The sequence below is a fragment of the Solea senegalensis genome, unplaced genomic scaffold (genome assembly GCF_019176455.1).
Source record: "Solea senegalensis isolate Sse05_10M unplaced genomic scaffold, IFAPA_SoseM_1 scf7180000013836, whole genome shotgun sequence".
NCBI classification, from domain to species: domain Eukaryota; kingdom Metazoa; phylum Chordata; class Actinopteri; order Pleuronectiformes; family Soleidae; genus Solea; species Solea senegalensis.
This window is the reverse complement of record NW_025320901.1, coordinates 152,483-174,425: the sequence shown is the minus strand read 5'-3', so window position 1 is coordinate 174,425 and position 21,943 is coordinate 152,483. Positions and strand designations below refer to the sequence as shown.

At 40.4% G+C, this 21,943-nt stretch overlaps 1 protein-coding gene across 4 annotated transcripts in view; it reads right to left on the bottom strand.

Moving 5' to 3' along the window:
- mcamb (melanoma cell adhesion molecule b) overlaps positions 1-13,812 on the bottom strand; it is a 33,937-nt gene extending 20,125 nt beyond the window's left edge. For all 4 annotated transcript variants that reach the window (XM_044015739.1, XM_044015737.1, XM_044015738.1 and 1 more), the window contains exon 1: positions 13,663-13,812. In XM_044015739.1, coding sequence (XP_043871674.1) covers positions 13,663-13,726 — 64 coding nt within the window. In that variant the 5' untranslated portion in view covers positions 13,727-13,812. The remainder of the gene's footprint in view (positions 1-13,662) is intronic.
- Positions 13,813-21,943: the final 8,131 nt, after the last annotated feature.

Genomic DNA, 21,943 nt, shown 5'->3' with positions numbered 1-21,943 from the left:
TGGCCTACACGACACTGTGCTGAATGACGCATTGTGCTGCAGCAGGAGTTGTGCCTGGTCTAACTGTCTTGTTGCCAGGCAACCCCAGATTGTTTTGTTGGGGCCACATACATTAGTAACCGTTGAGTTGAAAGTAAAGACATGCATTTCAACTTGGCTTCAGATTGGACAAAGAAACTTGTGAATTTTCTAACACATTCTTTCATATTTCTCTGGCACATAGAGATTATGTGATGTGTGACAAGGGTCTGAGCTCCAGACAAACCAGTAAAGTTGCAGCTACAGAATTATTACTTACTTGCTTAGAATACAGAGTGGTGCTTCACAGGGAGCCTTTGAGCAGTTCAGGTGATGTTTCAACTGCTTTGTGCAGACAATGAGACAGACAGAGGCAGCTGCAGCACGCAAACTGCACATTCCCACAATGCCTCAGAGAAAGCGAGGTCGACTAGTCTCTCACTGACCTGCCAGACACTTTCCCCAAACACAGGGGGAACGAGAGAGTGTGAGCTGGAAATGAATGCCAGCAGTATCCTCTCAACATGCCATCGATATTAACGATTTCCAAAAAGGAATGGGAGTAAAGTATACAAAGAATGTAAATACAGTGGACAAGATCAGAGTGGACCACACAACAGGGGAGACAGGGAGAGAGTCACGTAGCTCTCTGATTTCTCCTGGTGATTCAATGCTGTATTCCATTTCAACAGACCACCTGTTGCAGAGATCAACTCCAGTTAGACCTGGCTCGATCCTGAGCTCACCAGGCTCCAGTCAATCCATCATTCTTGGGGACTGTGTTGATTCACAACAGTTACAACAAGTACAGTAGTCTGACTGTGTCTCTTACAAAGGTCACTTCTAACAGCAGTGGTGGTGGAACATAAGATGCAGGGCATTACAACCCTAAAGTTACGAGCAATAACGTTTTCCTAAAGCGTGTTTACTCATTTTCAGAAAAAAATGATGACAACACTACAACAATTAACTCGGATGCAAGAGAGAGCAGACACAGAGTCATCTCTATTATGTGAAATATGGCAGGGCAAAGAATCCAAAACATAGATCACATAGCTCTTATCCATACAATAATACTCAATCACTGATGGTCAACAGTCGAGGCATGCATGCTTCAAATTCTTTCCTCCCCTCTAGGAATACCATGAAAGATCTCCAGATCTTGTCAAAGACAGGATATTTACCCTTCATCATAAATGTTCATCAAAACGTTTTTCATACACAGTTAGGCACACATTAATAAGCAAGAATAAAGAAGAGACGTAAGGGGGGATGACCATGACCATGATCAGATAGCAATCGGATCTTGATGTGGGTACCGGAGACGCACTTTGTGTATTTACTGTGTGTAAATATGTGGTGAAGTGCTATCTGATCCTGATCTGATCACAGAAAACACTTTCTAATGCCAGGTGTGACAGGTCACCCAGAGCATCCAATCCATCTCTGAAATGCTCTACCTGGGCATGTGAGTGGAAGTGAGTGAAGAGCAGGAGCTGAAGGGTTTCTGACTGGAGTGTGGAGCAGTATACAAAAATGTCTTGCTTCACTATCTCTCACACTGGCATTTGAAGTATGTGTCGGAAAGAGTTGGTTCCCAATCTTTTATATGGATAAAAACTGTCCTGCGCTTCTATAAAATCAAAACCAAGGTAACTCTTGAGATATGGCCTTGTTTTCTGTTTTGGTATTGGTGAGTCTTTGGTACATTTAAGTTTCTCTGATGTGATATTTTGTTGTATAGATGCTGACTATAGGAACACGATCAGGTATAGCTGCTAACTGACCTAATGAGACTTGCTTATGCAGTAATGGTCACAGAGATGTTGGTAATAAATACATTTATACATTTAAAGGTGGACCAAAACATGGGTTTTAATTTGGGTAATACCGAGTTCTGATTATCCAGAGTGTGTGATTGGGATTTTCAAAATGTAATACGCACAAATATCATTTAATAACCTCTCAAGATGTGCGCCTCCAATGTGATCTCTGGCACGGACCCCAAGTTGGGAACCATGGCTCTCAAGAATATGCAGAACTGTCATCGATCAATCATGCAGGAATTATTGATCGATAATGCCAAAGAAACTCCTGCCTATGGTTACTTTAATGCGTCAAAACCCTGTTAGGCAACAATTGCAGTCTTTCGCTATGTCTCTAGAAAATTAAGATGTACAAACCACTGAAATACTAAAACAGAAACCATTTGAGCGCAGTTTCAGGTCATAAGTGATTAAAATATATCCAACCACAGACCCTCAGGAGAGTTTTTTCTAACCTGATGCTAATTCATAATTCCTCAGCAGTTGGATTTCAGAGGGAAGTCACTCCATTCTCAAGCCTCAACCTTTTTTGATGACTAGTTGGCAACAAAAGTGCCCCCTCCCCTCCGCTCAAAGTTTCCACACTCCGCTATTGTGATATGCCGACACACAGAGAGATAATAGGCATTAAATACATGATGACGTCCGACTTCACACAGGATGCAGTCATGGTTCCCACATCCGAGCCTCGTTTTAAAACAAAACATTTTGAAATGATTCACAGTGTTTTGTGCATGTATTGTTTGTATAAGTGTGTTTTATAAGTGAGTCTCTGAGGGCCGCCCCCTCCTTCCTCTTTCCCACGTCCATTTACTATAAAATTGTGTCCACATCAGTCAGTCTGTGAGCAGGCAGAGATGAACAAAACATAGCGTGGAAGTATGGGAAAGGCCACTGGAGACTGGGTCATTTTGTCTGATTGTGACCATACAGAAACACAGAGAGAGAGGGCGAGGGGGAGAGAGAGGGAGAGAGAGAGGTCCCATGACATGGTCTCACAAGTATGAGATGTGCATTGCTTGCTGTTGGCATATTATGGCTAAAGATAGATTGCAGATACACAGACTGAAAGCTTTTTACCCATTGACGCACAGGATAAGGTGCTCAGCAGCAGCTCTTTTCCTTTTTTGGTGGCAACAATGAAAAAAGGAAATACTGCTCATTCATAACAAGACATTCATTCGTAACTTGAGTGTGCATCACGAGCAGATGAGGCTTTTGTTAAAGATGTGTGTGTGTGTGTGTGTGTATACTTACGAGACATTGTATGTATACACACATTGTACCCGAGCCTTAGATTAAACTAAAATGTCATTGTTTAAGTGCCAGCATTATCAAGACGAACCGTTTGATGGATAAAGGACAGAACACTTGATGCCGAGTTAATAGTCTGTCTAGAATTATGTATTTTGCATAAATGAAAAATGTCCCACAATACATTCCTTCCATGACCTGATGTAGACGTTTAAAAAAAAAACAGTTAACTTAAGTTCAGTTAGTTAATTTCATTAAATCCATCCATTAACCCATTGGTTATTGACTTGACACGTATTATTTGTGTTCAGGTGAAAAGCTGATGGTTGCACATTTTTGGATGTGCATTCCTTTATACACATATTAAAGTTATCTCTTTGTTTACTTTTGAAAGAATGAATTAATTGAACTGATCTGTCATCACTGTGTAATGTATCAGCCACGTGTCCTGTTTCACTGCATCACTGGAAGTTCTTAGAAAAAAAATGAATCTCTCTCTCACATGCTTTATTCATCAAGAATCTTGCCCACTGAATACAAGGGTTGATTTGCAATTTCTCACATGCTGTGTGATGTGACATCCCGGGTGATTATGCAGCAACCAGGCAATGAAAACAATGACACGCTTTCACTGCATCAGCTGTTCCTGCTTGGAAAAGGTTCATTAAAATGAGGAACTGACCCAAATCTCTTTTTATTTTTATTTTTATTTTATAACCCTAACCCTAACCATTTTACTGAATATCTGTTACATCTTGGATAGAGAGAATATTCCAGTTTCATAGAGTAAGCACAGGACTAAGGATCTGCCATATCAAGAACCATATACCTAACTTTGTGATATAGGACTATAAATTAAGGCCTTGATCATCTCATAGACAAACACAAAGTGAGAGAAGAGCAAACCATAAATGTTAACTGCCAACCGTGATCCACTGTAACTAAACACTGTGAAGCCACAGCAAACACAGCAGCCTGTTCTATGGAGGCAGTGGTCATAGTGAAAGGCGGAGGGGTTGCATTAGGTTAAAAGGGTCCTAATGTGCATTAGATCAGCACAAAGCATTTCAGGAAAACAGCATCTATTATTAAGCAGGGTGTTGAACAACGAGAGAACAGACAGAAACCCTGACAGGACTCTAGTCTCCACTCCAGCTCCCTGAGGACAGGTTCAGATCTAAGGCTCAACAAGGATCCATGCTCCTCCAGCTTCCAACTCTTTTTAGCACTCTAGCACTCAATCAAGTTCCTGCAGAGGCTCCTAGACTTCAATGATCTGCAGCGTAAGTAAAAACTCACAAATGATTGACAAATCCTTAGCAAATTAACAAGAAACAAGCTGGAGATTTAACATGAAAACAAAATTCTAAGAGAAAAAAGAGAAATATTAAAGATAAAACCTCAATTCAATATTTTACCACACATTTCAAATCAAAATGTAATCTAATCAGGTTAGCATGGCCTGCATTACACTCAGTTAATCACTTACTCCACTAATAGCATGTCAGACAGCACTGTTAGCCTGTGCATCACAACTATAAGGACATGTTCATCAGTTCTTCATGTGTATGGAGAATTTCATTTTGTGGTGTTTGCTCTACATTTTGCATGTCTGCTGGTTTGTAAAGGTTACGTGCTGGTGAATCTTGTCTGTGATTGGATGGTTGTTCCGTGGAAGTCCCGAGGGCTACTGTAATGACAGGTAATATGGGAGCTGTTTCGCTGCTTTCTGGTATCCATCCATCGAGGGTCACAGGGGGTGCTGTGTCAATCTCAGCTGACATAGGGTGAAAGGTGGGTTCACACCCTGGACTGATCACCATAATTCTTGAATTTTCTAGATACCACAAATGGTCCAGGAGTTATGGCGATGCCAAATCCTGTCTGCGATTATTATTTCAATACAATTTTACACTAAAGTAACACGCTCATGGGAATAATCGTTTTTATTTTTTGCCAGTAAACCCTCCTAAATGTTACACTGGGACTGGACCTTTAATTGGGGTGTTGCAGTCTCAGAGCTACAGCAGTTTTAGGTTCTTAAAGCCACTCATGTCTTTTTTTGTTGATCACTTGATTTGTAGTGTTCAACTGCCAATATCCACTGAGTTTAAGGCCGGTCTTTTTTGTCTCAACTGCATCGTCTAGCTTCATTTCTGTGGACAATTCCCCCCACAAGAGGAGGCACAGTGATACATCATACTCATCTGAGCCTTGTGCAGTAATTAGCTGGAGTATCATCTTTATCACCCTAAACAGCAGAAGAGACAGAAGGGGAGAGGAGAGGAGAGGAGAGGAGAGGAGAGGAGAGGAGAGGCGCCTCGGCCCAGCAGTGGGTATATTTCTCACATTGTCAAAACTTAGCAAAGGGACAGAGAGGAGTCTGTGAGAGTTTGACCTCAGAGCAGGGACGGGATGTGGAGAAGGACATAAATCACAGCATCAGAGCAAAAAACAGACCAGCAGCCAGTGAGTTCATATTAATGTATGTGATTATTCTGCAGCCACTTATCAAATATTTGTATTCACACCAACAAAATTGCACTTTAAAAGCATTCTATAAAATAGAAAGAAAAAAAAACGCTTAATATCTTGTTGTCCAGCAGTTAAACACCAAAGCAACAAACATCAAAGATCAAAGGGAGCACAGAAAGTTTGAAGTTTGAAGTCCTCTTGGCTCTGGTTACAAAATAACCTTTTGTAACTCAGTTTATCATCTGAAGCATGAGGTCTGGATGTTTTTTCTCATTAGGGCTGTGAACTGTCCTCATGAAAACACCAGTGCAACTGTATATCATACTGGATGAAATCAAATAACACGCTGTAACAGCCTTTCAAATGGGATTAATGCTCAAGTCTGGAAACCACATCTCTTCTGGAAAATTCTAATTCGAGTCCATCTTTGCAGCCCGATGTTGTTACAATCTGATCAGTATAATGTCCACAGGTACCGTCTTTGACCCTTTATTTATACCCGCACATAGGTACATTTAGGCGCCAGAGGCATCCTTTAACATCTTTAAAGAACAATTCTTTACTTCTCAAAACTATAAGCTTTCGTCCAAAGGGAAAAAGCTCATATTCACTGTAGCAATCCTGTATTCAGCTGTGACTCACCAGTCACCAATTTCAGATGTCACTTTAGTGCCGGTTTTTTCCAGCAACTCTGTGTATGCTCTGCTTTGACGTGAAAAAAGAGATAAAAACCTGGAAAAGACGCATGAAAACAATAAAATCCCCCATCTTTTATCTGAACATTTGTCAATCCAATTTAAACGATACAAGGAAATACATTATTAAATGACAGACGTGGGTTTTAAGACTCCTGGAGTTAAGAAATGAAGAAAAGTGGCACTGAGTCAGCTTAAACTTGTGTGCAGGTATTTGTGCCTGATTGTCTGTGTGGCTTTTGAGGCCCAAGCTGTGGAGTTAACAACTATTATTATTTAATTTAATTTGGCTCATGAAATCTCTCCACATTTTATTCCAAAAATAGTCTGAGGCAAACAGCATCGGCTCTAATCGTGTTGGTGCAGAACAACAGTGGAGACATTTAATGCAGCTGGTTTCAGGACGACGATGCATGAACAACTTTAAACAGATTTAAGGCCATTCACTGTGAAATGTGTCACAAATGAGTCACAAAAATCCCTGCGGAAAAAAGAGGTGTAAATATATGTGCATTTATTGCAACATGAGGACATAAATTATTTGTTTGTCTAACCAATGACGGAAAGTGTGAGCTTTAAAACGTCACTGAAGTTGATGAAATTTGGGACAGATGCCTTTTCTATTAGTCATAAGGCTCCATGCATCATTCCTCTGACATGATGGTGTCAATTTCAACATTTTGGGCAAACTCCACACCCTTGTAACGCCTTGTAAAGAATGTCAACCATTTTGCGAAGCCTAACGACCATGAAGAAACCACCATTCTGACACTGGAGTCAACGTGACTGACACGATGGAACAACTGGCTCATTTGACTGGGGGCCACTGAACTACCTATGGTCCAGAGTGAGAGAAAAAAACCTGAGAATTTACAAGTTAAAAAAGACACCAGGTCCCAAAGAAACTACCTAAAACTGGTCATACAACCAAAACCTTGTAACTGGGCATCGATTTGTGAAGTAACCCACTGATAATGTGCAAATTAAAGAAAGATGCAACATATGGCTATTGCTTTTATACACATAAATACAGTTTTTACTGGACATTAAGACTTAAATGTTACTGTGTGCTCTTACTGTAGCAAGGCAAAACATGAGAGCATGGAAGTATTGAAGTGGAATCTACGTATGACTCACTGAGACAAACTGTAATACGTTAATAATTTAGCATCATTTATTAGTGGAGTTCTACTTTGCAGCTAAAAAATACCATTCACTTCCCAGAGTGTTAAAGAACATATATAGCCTTCAGTTACCATCAAATCTCCAAAAATGTTAAGTTTATCCATAGCGAGCAACTGTAAAACCATGGTGTTGACCTCTGCAGCTGATCTGGCTCCTGATATAAATATAAAAGGTTAATTCTGGGGTCATAAGAAACTATAATAACTAATAATACAAGATGATTGTACACTTATATAATAAAAGTATATTTTAAAACTTTAAAGCTGCCTTAAAGTTTGGAACTAATTTTAGATTTCACCCCTCTTACATAAGAGTTAGGGTTCTTAACCCACAGAAGAGTTTTCTGGATTAGTTTCATTTGTTTGCTGTTTCAAATGAACTTTGCAAGTCATCCCACAGAGGAGAGTTACACTAAGTACAGTAGCCTCAGTGAACTCACTGAGCAGAAGTCAGGCAGATAAGATAAAATAATAATCCATTTAATCCCACAGTAGAGAAATGTGCAGTTACAGCAGCAAAACAAATCAGATTCCAGCACAGTCGGGGGGGGGGGATGTATAAGAGCAACTGCACACATTGTAGGAGAACAGACAAGTAATTAATGTTACTAATTATAAAACAAGTTTATTAATAAATAATTGTGAAAGAGTGAGAACTGAAAACTGACGACACGCACATGATTTGTTTTCTCATTGTTTTAGACTCAACTGGATTTTTTTTTTTTTAAACAGCACACTGATCTCCTTAATGTACCTTCTTACTGTAATAATAAATGTCTGAGGTCACTGCAAAAAAGTACAGGGGTGTTTTTAGGGAGGCAGAATCAGAAAAGGGTTTTAATGCAGAAGTTCATTTCACAGAAATAACACAGGCTGAGTCAGAACATGACGACACAAGAGAGGAGAAGGAAAAAAAAAGGAACCCAGAAACTATACGTGTCCCATCAGTCGTAGGAAACAATTAGCAACAGAAGTTACACTAAACAGACGCCCAGTGATAAAATCCCAGAAAGTAAAACAGGAAATAAACAGACAAGCTACAAAAAAATCTGCCGTGATAGTGGCTGTGGAACACAGTGTATAATCAAATCGTTTTCATTTATTATTAATAAGATTACTGACTTTATAAATACTTATAGTGTGGCCACAGAGACATCAACTTTTTATTAACGATAATATATTATAACAGCCTCATCACTCAAAGTAAAACTTTGACCAAGAATGGAACTCACTTATACTCAGCAGTTAACAAAATAGTCAGAGTTTTATTGTGTGTTACAATGAAGTAGTAATTACTGTTTGGTCAGGAGAGGGCTCCTCCCAGTCCTTGATGGCATTTTAGCGATTTACCGACTTGAATGTAACCAACCTTTTCTCACAGCTCATTAACAACCAGTTTGTGGGCAGCTGTAAAAGTTATGCTATGCTGTTTCATTTATGATGAAGGAAGGATCAGTAAAGCACATGAAAGCACTAAAATTAGTGTTTTCCCACCAAAAAGAAGAGAAAAAAGAAAAAGTTACAGAAAATGTTATGTTATATGGATTTAGTGTTGTGCTGGAAATGGCACATCACTGGCATTATCATGTTCTCCCAGGTCTTACACCAAATTTCTACTTGTCACATTACTTGTAATCCCAACAATTTAACCTAAAACTTTCTCACTGGACTTTTAACAGAAGTAACACAAACAGGGACAAAAGGTCGCCTGCTCCGAGCAGGCGGCCATGTTTGTGTTTACATCATGTGTCAGTGAGTCTGGGGGGGGTGGTTCCTGCTTGGCAGTGTGTTGTCACTCAGGACTGTAGGGGAACTAATAAGTGTACTCAGCTGCCCATCTGATCAGGGAACTTCAAAGCATGTTGGAGCAACAGTGAGTGGAAACAGTCAGAGGGGAGTTGCCTCTTTAGCCGCTGTTGTAGCTACAATTGATCTCTAAACCCTGTGATACAAGTGGATTTTCCCTGCAGCCAAATCAGCAAACACTGGATTTGTCTTGTGTGTGCTGAGGCTTCCAATGTGATTCACAGGTAAACTCCACAACAAGCACATCTATATATAACAGTGCATATCACCGATGAATATCAAGCTGTACCAAAGGATGTCGCTTTGAAGAAACATTTTATTCTGTTCTGATACACTATGCATTAAAAGTCATGTTGCTATGACACCATTAACAGAAATGCAAACCTGCAGATAGTTTCTTTGCTTGAGCTACTTTAGACAAACCATCATTTGCTGTTACTCAGGGAAAACACACACAAAATGGCCCCCGATGACAACAACACAAAGACCTGTCAGCTTTTTCCGCCAGAAACAGGCCCGACCTTCTCCATCACTGCTTGGCTTTATTGACCCAAGTAATGGTGATAATGGATGTTATTCACATCAATAGGAAGATCAAACAGTAAAAGGAAACCTTTTGCTTCTGCAGTGTATGCTCCCAAGTGCACAGCTTCAACCCATTACTTGTTCCTGCAGGGAGTTGCAGTTCCCATAAAAACACTCGAAAATGTGGATTTTTCTGCTGCTTTCATGGTCCATCACTCATTGGACTAATCTGATATGTGTGTGTTGTCATTTAGCTCACATGGTGTATGCAGGGATAAGCTAATACGTTACTCAGTGGAAAAAAAATCAGTGGATCTGATATGATCTGTAAACACTAAATGTGACATCACAGCTTCACTAAACAAAAACAACACGCTGTAAAGAAAGGTGGCAAAGAGTATTATATTGTTATAATACTGTTTGTATATATAATATTGTTCTGAATTTCAAAATGCCTGGTTAAAGCTCGGTGGTAAGCGGCATATTAACAACTATAGTTGGATATTGGAGTGATATTGGTATAAGCAGATATTCAAGGTCGGAAGGCTGTCCTTGACCTGAGAGAAGCAGAGTCAAATTTCATGTCCTCCACAATCATACTAACCAACAAACATAACAGCAGATAGAAAACATAACCTCCTTTATAAAGGGTAATGTACAAACATGTGATGACCACTAATGCTGTTTCTCTCTCTCCATCAGAACACTATACGTGTCCCAAACTTTGCATATTTCTGTTTGGTTTGCAATTTTGCTTGCATTCATGATGATGAACAGAGAACGCTGGGCAAACAACACCAACAGTATCTCACCTTTGCTTTGATTCAGTTTGGTGCATTAAATGCTTCCAAAACTATTTCTTTCTTTGCCTTTAAGGGTCATTGTACTGCAACATGTAATGGCACAACACTAATGTTCACTGGGCTTTGTATGTGTTTCCTTTCCAGGTTTCACTGGGGATCTGGATAACGTTCCACTAATACTAACAACAGTAAATTCACCAAAACAATTTTAGACAATCTCCAGATTGATGTAGCACTGTCACGGCAATGATCACAAACAGTGGTGGACTGCTCCCCTTTCGGTGGGTCATCCACTCACCAGTCTGGGAACACAAACACAGAGTGCTTGAACAGCTCAGGGCAAAGATAAGACACCAAGTGCCCATGCCAAACTTTCTCAGTAATGACCTGGTTCTAGAGCGCCATCAATATTTTTACATATTTCTATCTCCTGGTTATTAAAACGCAGAAGAATATGTACGTTTTGTGGCAAACATTTATGTACATGTTCTGCATGATTCTGATTCCAATGAATAACTTTTGTGAGAGCAGAAAAAAGAGGAATATGTCAGAACAACCGAAAACATGCAAGACCCCCACACTACACCCTATTTTACAAAGTCCAACATAACCTACCAGCTGTTCATAGACATGGAAATGAAAGAGTCACAGTCTCAGGCCTGCTCTGCTCTACTGATCCTCTCCCAGATTGCTGGGCCTCAATTTTCTATGCTGTGGTCGAGACACAACAAGGACGTGTATTGTCTGTGACTAGCTCACTTCTTCTGTAGAGCACCAGTTGATGAAACTAAGTCTCAGGGCCTCAGCTGCGGCCGAAAGTGGTGACCTTTAAATCGAGCGAGGTCTAATGTGGCTGCTCTTTGGCTCGGCTTGATTAGCTGATGTCACAGAAAATGAATAGTATCCTTATCGAGGGTCAGTGGTGCGGCCCAGCAGCATGTCCCTCTCTCCTTTCATATGCCATCACAGTCTGGAGACAGAGGGCTGGCACCGACACAATCGCCCTCATTTGCACCCCCATGTTGCACATACATGTGCAAGTATTCAGACAGAGCGTCTTTGCAGTCCCAACAGTGACTGAGTGGGAGTTCACCAACATCAAATGCTTGAGATAATAACTTCTGAAGGTTTCACTCACCACAAAGGCTTTTTTTTCAAACATTAAGCAGTGTGATCCAGAGTGACGTATGCTTGACAGCGATTATTCACTTAGTTGATCAACAAAACAATAAATCTGCTGCAATTTCTAATGCAAATAAAAACTGCAGAGTTTGCGACTCAAATGTTTACATATTGCGTTGGTAGGGCAGCACAACTAATTGCAAAATAATCAAATTTACAATACGTGGAATAAGTGAAATATCCATAAAGACTCTGCATTTATTTGATGGAGATTAAATGTTATTATGATGAAATTCTGGAATTCAATGGCCCAAAAATCTTGTATCACTGTTTAACTGTATTGTGTCGCTCTATGCATGAGTTCATCTCATGTTCATATCAGACATGAATCTATTTACCTAAATTACTTTCAAAAGATTAATCAAAACTATTAGTTACAACCATACAATCAAGTGAGACTGGTCTGTGTTGTTGACACACTCCTTCACCAAACATATAAACCCAGCACAGTGGAAACAGCCTTATATAGAAGAACTGATGTCTAATCTCTGATATGTTCCAACAGTGCAGTGTAACACAATGAAAGGCAAGGTCAAACTTGAGAAGGCAAGAAAGCCACAAGTCCTGGATGTGAACTTGACTGAGGTGCAGAGAGAGCTGGAAGAGATCACAGACAATAGTGGGGCTGAACATTAAACAGGAGATCAACACAATACACAGAGGTAAGGAAATGAAGTGGTCAGTGACAAACAGGAATAAGGACGGGAGTAGAAGAGTTGTGGGGTGTAAGAGGAGGGAAGTGAAGCTCACAGGAGGGGAAAGGTGGGGAAGTGAGGCGGGAGGGACACACACTGACCTGAGTGAGGAGCAAATCAACACCAGAGAACTTGTTTAAAATAAAGCTGGAGAGCAGAGGCAGAGTTGTGCCCTGCTCACCCACATAACACCTCATATATAAAACTACACTCACACGTCATCTGAGCATAAACATGCCCTACATCTGCATCTTAACATGCATCGGAGAAAGAACTTCTGTCATCTCGTTAAACATTTTAGAACATTCACTGCATACTTTAAAATTTTTACACATTAAATACAAATATCTCAGTGTGGTCCTTTGCAGTGAGAGCTCTGTATATCTCACTGAGACGATGTGTTTGACTGTGTGTGTGTGTGTGTGTGTGTGTGTGTGTGTGTGTGTGTGTGTGTGTGTGTGTGTGTGGACAGAAACATGAAGCTGAAGTTTTACCAGACAAGAGCTGACAGAGAGCAGAGGGTGAGCTCCTTCACTACAACTGCACCTCCATGCATGTCAGGAGCTAAAAACTTCAAACAGCAAACTATTCAGACTAAAAAAGAAAAAGATAACTTAAAGTGTAACTAACTTACTATGACACTGCGGATGGTGCTCATATCTACGTCACTCACATTCTTGTGAGGTCTGAGCACCATGGGAAGTAGCAAAGTGTGGCATCATGTTATTTCAATTAGAAAGTCTCACAAAAAAGCTGCCCGTGTAAACAAGATAATACAGCCAAACTGAGACCGAGAGGGAGCAAAATGGCAAACCCGCTTTCACACTACAGGCCAATCATGAAGTGTTTGATAGAGATTCTACCACCGAGTGTAATATGCAGCCTGCATGTGACTGTAGTCACCAGCCTCTGTTGGTTTTAAGTGAATCATAATGTAAGCAAGAGGAGATGGTCTGTGTAACATCACATCTTTGCAGTTTAGCAGCTGCTCCAGTAACAACTCTGCAAGGAAGTGAGATTTCACCACAGTGTTCTATATTAGAGCAGTAAAAAAAAACATTCTCACATCAAATACATCTGTTACAACTGTTCAGAGAAAAATACATGATGGCCCGTGGGACAAAAGGTTTGCATAGCACCTGCACTGCACATCATTCACTACATCACCCAGAAGATGAGTGCGTTAATCAAGTACTCACCTCCCCAGGTGTGAACGAGGACCAGGAGACCGAGGAGCAGAGAGGCAGAGTTCCCCACAGCCATGGTTGTTGGACGGTGTAGCAGCTGTCTGTGCTCCGGTGTGTGAGAGAGAGAGCGTGTGACAGCGTGTGTGCGTGTGTGTGTGTGTGACGGAGTCAGGGACTACTCCTGCTGGAGAGAGAGAGAGAGAGAGAGAGAGAGAGAGAGAGACGGTGAGGCGCAGGGAGGCAAATGAAGAGCCCGGAGTTCTTCCACTGTAAAAAGTGTCTGTGCGTGCTTGTCATTAAAGAGTTTGTTTTTTTCAATTTGTGATTGGCTCTCTGTAGGACTGACACGCAGTGTGTTTACATGTGTGTTAATAGTCCCATTTTAGTCGGACTAAAAACAATAATTTGTTTTTCTTAATGTCATGTAAACACATTAGTCTGACTAAAATCGAGCTAGGACTAACTTACCTGCATAATGCGATTCATAGTCCAATTACTCCTGCATGTATACACTTAGTCAGGCTGGAGTTGGACCCGTATAAACTGCAGTATTGTTGCCGGCAGGGTCGTCTTTCTTCAGACAACACAGCAACCACAAGGGCCATGCTCCATCTAATTTGTATAGTGATTAACATATACAGCAGGTATGAAACATACAGAACCACAGCACCATCCAGCTCATTGTTCACTGTTTGTTCTCTGGTGGAGGATAAAGCGGTAGATGATGAATGAATGAATGACTTTCTCCTCTGCATGTATACTCGGCAAGTTGTCCCATTGCCTGTCTTAGTCAGACTACGGCCTATTAGCTCGATTAAACTGTGAATGTAAACGTACTAAGTGATGACTTCTGTGTGTTCACACCTCCAGTGCTGGAATAAAGCACTAGAGTCACTCACTTTGTTAGCCACTTACCGAAATGCTCAACTAGTAAACAATACATAAAATGCCAACTTAAGCTTAATGTTTGACAGCCTTGCTTGTGATGTGTACTAAACCACTCACTCCTTAAACCAAAGTCCACTAATACAAATAATGTAATGATATATTTAGCATGACAGAACACTGGAATTGTTGATGCACTGCTTCCTCCAGTAGGAAGTTCAAATGTAGGTTTTTGTGACTGCACTGGCAACTCACAGAGTATGTGGAAGTTTGTCATTTAACCACACTTTTAAAAAACATGAACATCCCCTTTAAGGCATAGGTAATGCAACATGTTTGACTTATGACTTATTTTTGTCAATGAACGGACACAAACGTCAAATGAGGAGTTCACAGACCTCAGAGTTGCAGGCGTTTATTTTTTGCAGTGTGCGGAAACCCCAGTGAGAGCCGGAGGGCGGAGGTCTGCAGCGAGATACACAAGTTATGATTTACATTCTCTTTGTTGATGCAACACTGTAATAGAGCAAATTTCCTCACGATGATTGCAATAACTTGTGTTTTCTCAACGGGAAACCGTTAGTGTGTGGTCAGCAGTAATTCAGCGTGGTTTTAGGAAGCGAAGGGTGTGGCTTTGCTGTTTTGCATAACGGGACTCCATCCTTCACCACTCAGGGTTAGTTAAGTGTCAGCTGAGCGTTATTATGAGTTACAGTGACTTCTGTAAAAATGACTTCACGCTGCCGTGTGGGCTTGTGTTTGCAGTGCTGCGTTGGGGAAGCAGCGGATTTGTGCAGGACCATCACAATCGGATTCATTGTCCATCAGTGACTCTCAGTCCACCCATTAATGTACAGATAATGTAAATACACTTCAAGGGAGTGTTTGAGGCTGTGGACGGCTACAACCAACAATAACATGCATCACATGACACAGTCGTGGAGGAAATACTAATAGGGAAATGTAAAATGCATCACTGCAAGTTAAAGTACTGCATTAAAAACCTTCATGTACTGGTTTGGTCCCTGTGACTGATATTTTATTATTATATACAGTATATTAGGTCACTGGTACAGCATGTCACTGCTTTATCTGAGGTGAAACCACTATAAACTCATTGTATATGCACAGGAACACCAGGTGACCATGGGTGATTATGAGATGATTACGGTTGCCCTGACAACGTCACACACATGCAAAAGCCAAAACTCAAATGCAAAAAGTCACAATGCAAATGCAAAAGCCACAGCACTCTTGTTGAGTCTCCAGGGCCACCGTAGTACGATCGATGGAAGAGGGAAAAATAAGTGATATCACATGGAATTTAACATTGAACTGAGCCACTGAGTGGACAGTGAGACAACTTTAACTGATACAAAATATTGAAAGATTCATTTCCATATTCATATTCATTTGAATATTTCATATTTCGGTATGCTAAAGAGCAGAGCCACGCTTTTCACACCAGAAAAACTGTAAAATATCAACACTGCAGATCCACATGTGGACAGTCAGCTCTCTCCATCAAAGGAGTCATATCTGGAAACGCCTCAAGAAACAAAACTGATGTAAGATGTCAAATCTTTCACTTGGAAGGTTTAAGAACTGGCTGAAAACAAAACAAGATTGTATCCACTTTTAAAATGCGTAGTCTCAATAAGGTCGGACTGTTTTGGAGCGTATGAGTGTGTGTGTGTGTGTGCATTATTACATTGTATTATTAGGTAGATGAGAAATAGGTCTTTTATTATTTATTCATACTGTCTTATATTGTTGTTTTTATGTTACTCTGTAACAAGAGTTGCAAACTAACAAACTTTGACATACTCTTTGTGCAGTGCATCAGACGCACTTTATGTCCACTATGTCTCACTGCATTGTTAAGATTGATTGATTATTGCCATATTATTATAGCCAATATACATCTTAAAAATGTATTGACGCTGGTTGAAATACAAACATTCCAAACGTCTGGATAACATTCTCAGACCGTTCTCTTTTAGTAGTAAGCAAAAATACCAAAAATACAGCCAAATGAGGAGAACGTTTCAGTTTTAGGTTCCCTCAAAGTTTAGGGAACATTACGCTCTTGCAAAACCCTGAAAACTGGTTTGGTTCGAACTAACCTTAGGAGAACCATGGGCTAACATTCTGTGAACATTTTGTGTTAGTAGGGTTCACATGAAACCATGAGCTCCACCTGAAGTGTAGCAGTTAACAACTACATAAAAAAACACAAAAACAATAAACATGGAAATACTTGAATACACATTTGCTTTTGCAATACTGAAAATTATGCTGTACTTAAGCAGACATTCCATGACTCCTTTGTACAATAGATTATTTGTATTTGTTTGAGAAGCAGGAATAAAAGAAGCGGTGTCGCACAGAGGAGTAGGTGGCACTGGGAAACAAAGTGTCCTGTTTCTTGTGGTTTTGGTTTATAGGGATCAATAGAACCTGCAGGAGAGAGAAGTTTCAGAAAAAGCCCATTTTTTTCCTGGCACATGGCAGAGTGGAAGGGAATTGGGCTTGTAAGAACGATGACTAAGACGTGTAAAACAGGCTCAGCAGCTCCTGTGGCAGACCATACCTCTGAATGATGTCCTCTGCTTGGCTGGGTGGAGTTGATGTTGTAAGAGAGGATCTGTGATGGAGCTGGAGGCAGAAACACAGAGAGGAATGAGGGCTAAACATAACTCCATCTTGGACTTAAATCCTGTGCACTCCATGGTGAACGGATGCAGCTGCAGAGTGTCTTTAGTCTCCAATTCACTGCCATTACCATCGAGCTGGAACACTTAACCCTCAGTCTTGTTTTGCTGTTATTATTCATCATGAAATATACATTTTCATAATGGAGCATAAACATTAGCTTCAAAAAGCTTTTCACATTTTAAAAACAAAAGATGAAAAGATACATATAGAAAACACAGACAATTCTATTTGCACTGTTTCCTCCCAGTAACACCTGTCCTACAGCAGCTCCACTGGCTCCCAATACGCCTCACTTTCAAAACCATCCACAACCTTGCACCTCAACATCTTTCAGAGCTCCTCCACTTTTCCTTTCCTGCCCTCAGATTCCCCTCTTTCCACCTCACTGTCCCTCGAGCCTGTATTGTCACCATGGGCAGCAGAGCATTCAGCCGCTCTGCTCCCCAGCTCTGGAATTCCCTCGCTCCCTACTGACCTCCGCAACACTGACTCTCTCCCACATTTCAGATCCAATCTAAAGACTCACCTGTTCAGAATGGCATTCTCCCAATAACCACATTGCAATGTCCAATTTGATACGTCTTTTATTTTATTCGTTTGCATTTTATGAGTGTAGAGAAAGGCGCAGACAAATAAAATGTACTACTATTATTATTATTGTTATTATTATTGTTGTTAACCTCTTAACCAGTGTCAGCTGAGACTGGATTTAGCTGTTCCCACGTCCCTCAAAGAATAATCAGAAGAAAATGAATAGATATAAACTAGAATCACAAGAGTTTGTGTGTGTGTTTGAGGACTTAATACTTTGGTCGATGCTCCAGTGCCATGAGGCCAAGTCTGAAGTGGATCTACAGCAGGTGGTTATAATGTGTTATATGTGCACAGCTTCCCTTAACTTGCCCTAAATTTAAATTGAATAATGATGTTGTGATTTATATTACATGAAGAAATTAATTTATATATATTTATTGTTGTCACAGTGGGTGTCACTCGACCATCTTATTTGTATGTGTTTAATATATTCTGTCCTAGTTTTAATTCAAGTAGATCTCTCTTTTATGTACTCAGCTAAATTTTGCTCTTAACAACAAATAATCTTAATCTACATCTAGAAACTCATAAAAGAGCAAACATGATCTCTGTGTGCTGATTTCAAAGCGTATTATGGACATAATAAAGGAGCAGATATAGAGTGACTCCCTAGAGCAACATGTAAAATCACAGTTCTGACCAGAAGAAATCATATTGCACACATGACACCTCTGCTTTGGTCACAGGACTTTGATTTGTAAAAGAGTTTATAAAACTGTGAGAGAACACCCTGATATTACTGGGGATAATGCAGACATAGTACAAAGGGGAGCTGAAGGAGAATTGCACGAAATAATGTGCACTTAACCAAATAACATGTCTGCATCATTTATAGATTTAGTCTACATTGACACAGACTTGTCAGAGTTTAGATGAGTAGACGGTGAGTCTAAGAGTGAAAGCCAAAACGAATATAATTCCAGGGCCGTTGTTGTTATGTTGTTACGACAGATAAACCCTGGTGTTTGGTTGTGACAGGATCAGAGGACCTCTGTTACAAACAACACAGTTCCACTTCCTTGCTCGCTGCACAGATGGCGATAAAACTTCAAACTGTCTCTACAGTTAAAACAGTCATTTAATCTTAGTATTATTTGATCCCGTGTGACCTCTGACAGTCTGTGCAGCTGGACTCAGATCAAAGACGGGCAGAGCACGTCGTTTACACTTTGAGACCTTCAGTGCTGGAAAACATCACCGCGTCTCTACCTTCTATCTGTGCCAAGTGGGCAGAGCAGGGAGGAGCAGGCAGCGATAGACGAACATCTGCAGCCTCAAGGAACTCAGAGGAAAAGACAGATTTCCAGATGCATGGAGCAGCTTTTATTTTAAGGTTTCCCACAACTTTAATGTTTTGATATGACTTGTAAAAAAGGATACGAGGACAATGCCATGCTTATTTGCTTCTTTTTTTTTTAGCTTCACATAAAATCTGAGCATCAGCCTTAATCCTTGAGGTGCACAGCTAGATTGTAAGCCAGGCTTAGTCAGTAACAGGCACCTCACACAAGTGTGATGTGGAAACTTGACGCTTATAACACATAAAAAATGTTCTGCCACTGATGCAGGATATATCTTGTTTCCCGCAGTTAAATTCAAATTAACTAGAAAATGTTGAAGATAATTGAACTGAAAGTGATATCCATGTACTAATCTAAATCTGTGGGAAAGCAAATAAATATAAATATAAACTTCTTAATTAATGACACACTCATGGTCTCTCTGCCAGGGTCATTTGAACAAAAATGAGCCAAAGGGGCTACAGTGACTGAAGCTTTGCAAGCCAGTGGCACTGGGCCTAGTTAGGGGTTCTAATCATGGTGTCATTGCAATCTCCTTACATAGCCAATATCAACATTTAAGGGTTTTTTCGCAAAACGGTTGTTGCTGTATATAATCTGCTGTTCTCAGGGCCCCTGCTTTGCCTCTAAGCTGTTTCCGTGCCCCTGCTCTGTGCAAGCCTTTACTCTTGGAGGTCTGCAGTTTTTAAAAGTTCAAAAGTAGATGGACAGCAGAAGTAAAACAGAAGCCATGAAGATAATGTGTGTGCTTACAGAGTGGACTGATATCATTTTATGTTCCGCAGATATCGCCATTGTTCTGTTTACTCTCCTTCCTAATGCTATCAGACAGGATCTGCTGTTGGAGATATGAGCACTATCAGTGTATTTTGATGGAAATATGAGGCCAATACTGATAACACATCCTAACATCTGTCCCCTTTTTCTATCTCTGACCTGCTGCGATGTTGTGTTAATTGGGTCTTGTGTTGTGAGTGAAACCAACACAACATCCTCTCTTGGTTGCTGTTTTGCTGTTACTGTCGCTGCTGCTACAGTGAGGGAAACAATCAAAATTGTTTGACCTCTCACAATGTCCTTTACAGACACAGCGCTTTGTGATGTACAGTACTACGGTTCCTGTGAAATTACAGACACACTACTTAAGTAAAAACTATCAAGTGTCAAACAGAGAACATCTGTCAGCCAAAGTACACAGAAGTGAATGTTTAAGGGATTACACCTATGATTTAAAAAAAGTGTAAACCAATGTTGATGTTTTCACTTCCTTTAGGATAAAGCACAGCCCTTATGCTTTCCATTCATAGCAAAGAACTAACTGTTTTCAAAACAAGTGCATTGTTCTGCCACTCAAGGTCAGTAAATCGTGGCTGAATCATAAGAGGTGCCATGCGACTTAGGGTGTGGCAAAAAGAGAATGGGTACAGTACATATATAAACATATGGGAAAAAAATTTTTTCCAATAGTCCTCTTAAAATTCCTGGAGGACAAATTGCAAGAATGTGCCCTTCTTGGCCCTTTATTTAATATGGTACATCCTGGACAGGGCGTTTGGGAATATCAGGGTGCAATGGGTTTGGGAATGAGACTGAATGAGGAAAATAGAAGCAGGAAAAGCCCCATACCCTCCCCCACACAGTTCCCAGGGACTGCAGCATGCTCAGAGACCACATCTCACAACCTGCTGACAGGGAGAAACTTTATTCAGATTTAACTGAAAAGTCTTTAACCTACTTTCAGTTAATGGTTATATTAAATTAGTAGTTGTGAACATGTACTGTGTGAAAACAAGTACACGTTTCACCGTATGATACTAATCCATCAGATGACCAACCTTGGCTGTTTTGTGCATGTGTCTACTCAACTCAACTTGATTAATTTAAAAGAATAGTTTTGGGCACTGAGCCAAATACATTTTTGTTGTTGTTATTGTTAAGGGTTAGATAAAAGGATGGTACCATTCTCTGTATCAGCTGGTAACCTCCATATAAAGAGTCATAAATCCGAATGTGTGACGTGTTGCATGTGGGGGCTTTTTCTTGGCTCGGAGCAGCAAAGTGAACCTCAAACCCTTTTTTCCCATTTCTATTGAGGAAACCTTGCGTAACCCCAGTTCTCTGAACAGCCTGAGTGAGTGTCTATGTGAAAAGCTTCTCTCGGAAGCCTGTTGTCAACCGTGCTATTGGGTGCTAAGCTAAACTGACCATTGAGTGCACAACTCGGTCAACGGGCGCTTTGCTCCCTGCATAGTAACAACACATAACTCTAGGACAGTAGCAATACTGTACAGCTATGCTCAGTGTAGACACTTTCCACCCCAGAAAATAGCAATATTTATAGCGATACCTTTGCAAACAACCACTATTGACTCTCACACTCACACCTACGGTCAATTTAGAGTGACTATTTTCCTAATCTCCATATTGCGTTTTTTTGGACTGAGGGAGGAAACCGGAGAATCCGCAGAAAACATGCAAACTCCATGCAGAAAGGCCCTTGAACCCGGGTCTTCTTGCTGCAAAGCCAAGAGCACTAAACACTACACCAACGTGTGGCCATACACACATACAGTTTGTGTAAAATACAAATGTAATTATGTTGGACATGGAAACCTCTGTTAGTAACAGCACAAATGATTTAAAATTAGTCCAATATAAAACAATATCCGGTCAATTTTACACTCAGTGATTTTGTTTCCTCTCAATGGCTTCACCAGTGTCCAGTCTTGGCCATAATGATTGTGATCTTTTCATCTCGCTCTCTTCTTTAATAGAAAATAGAGTGATTAACTCAC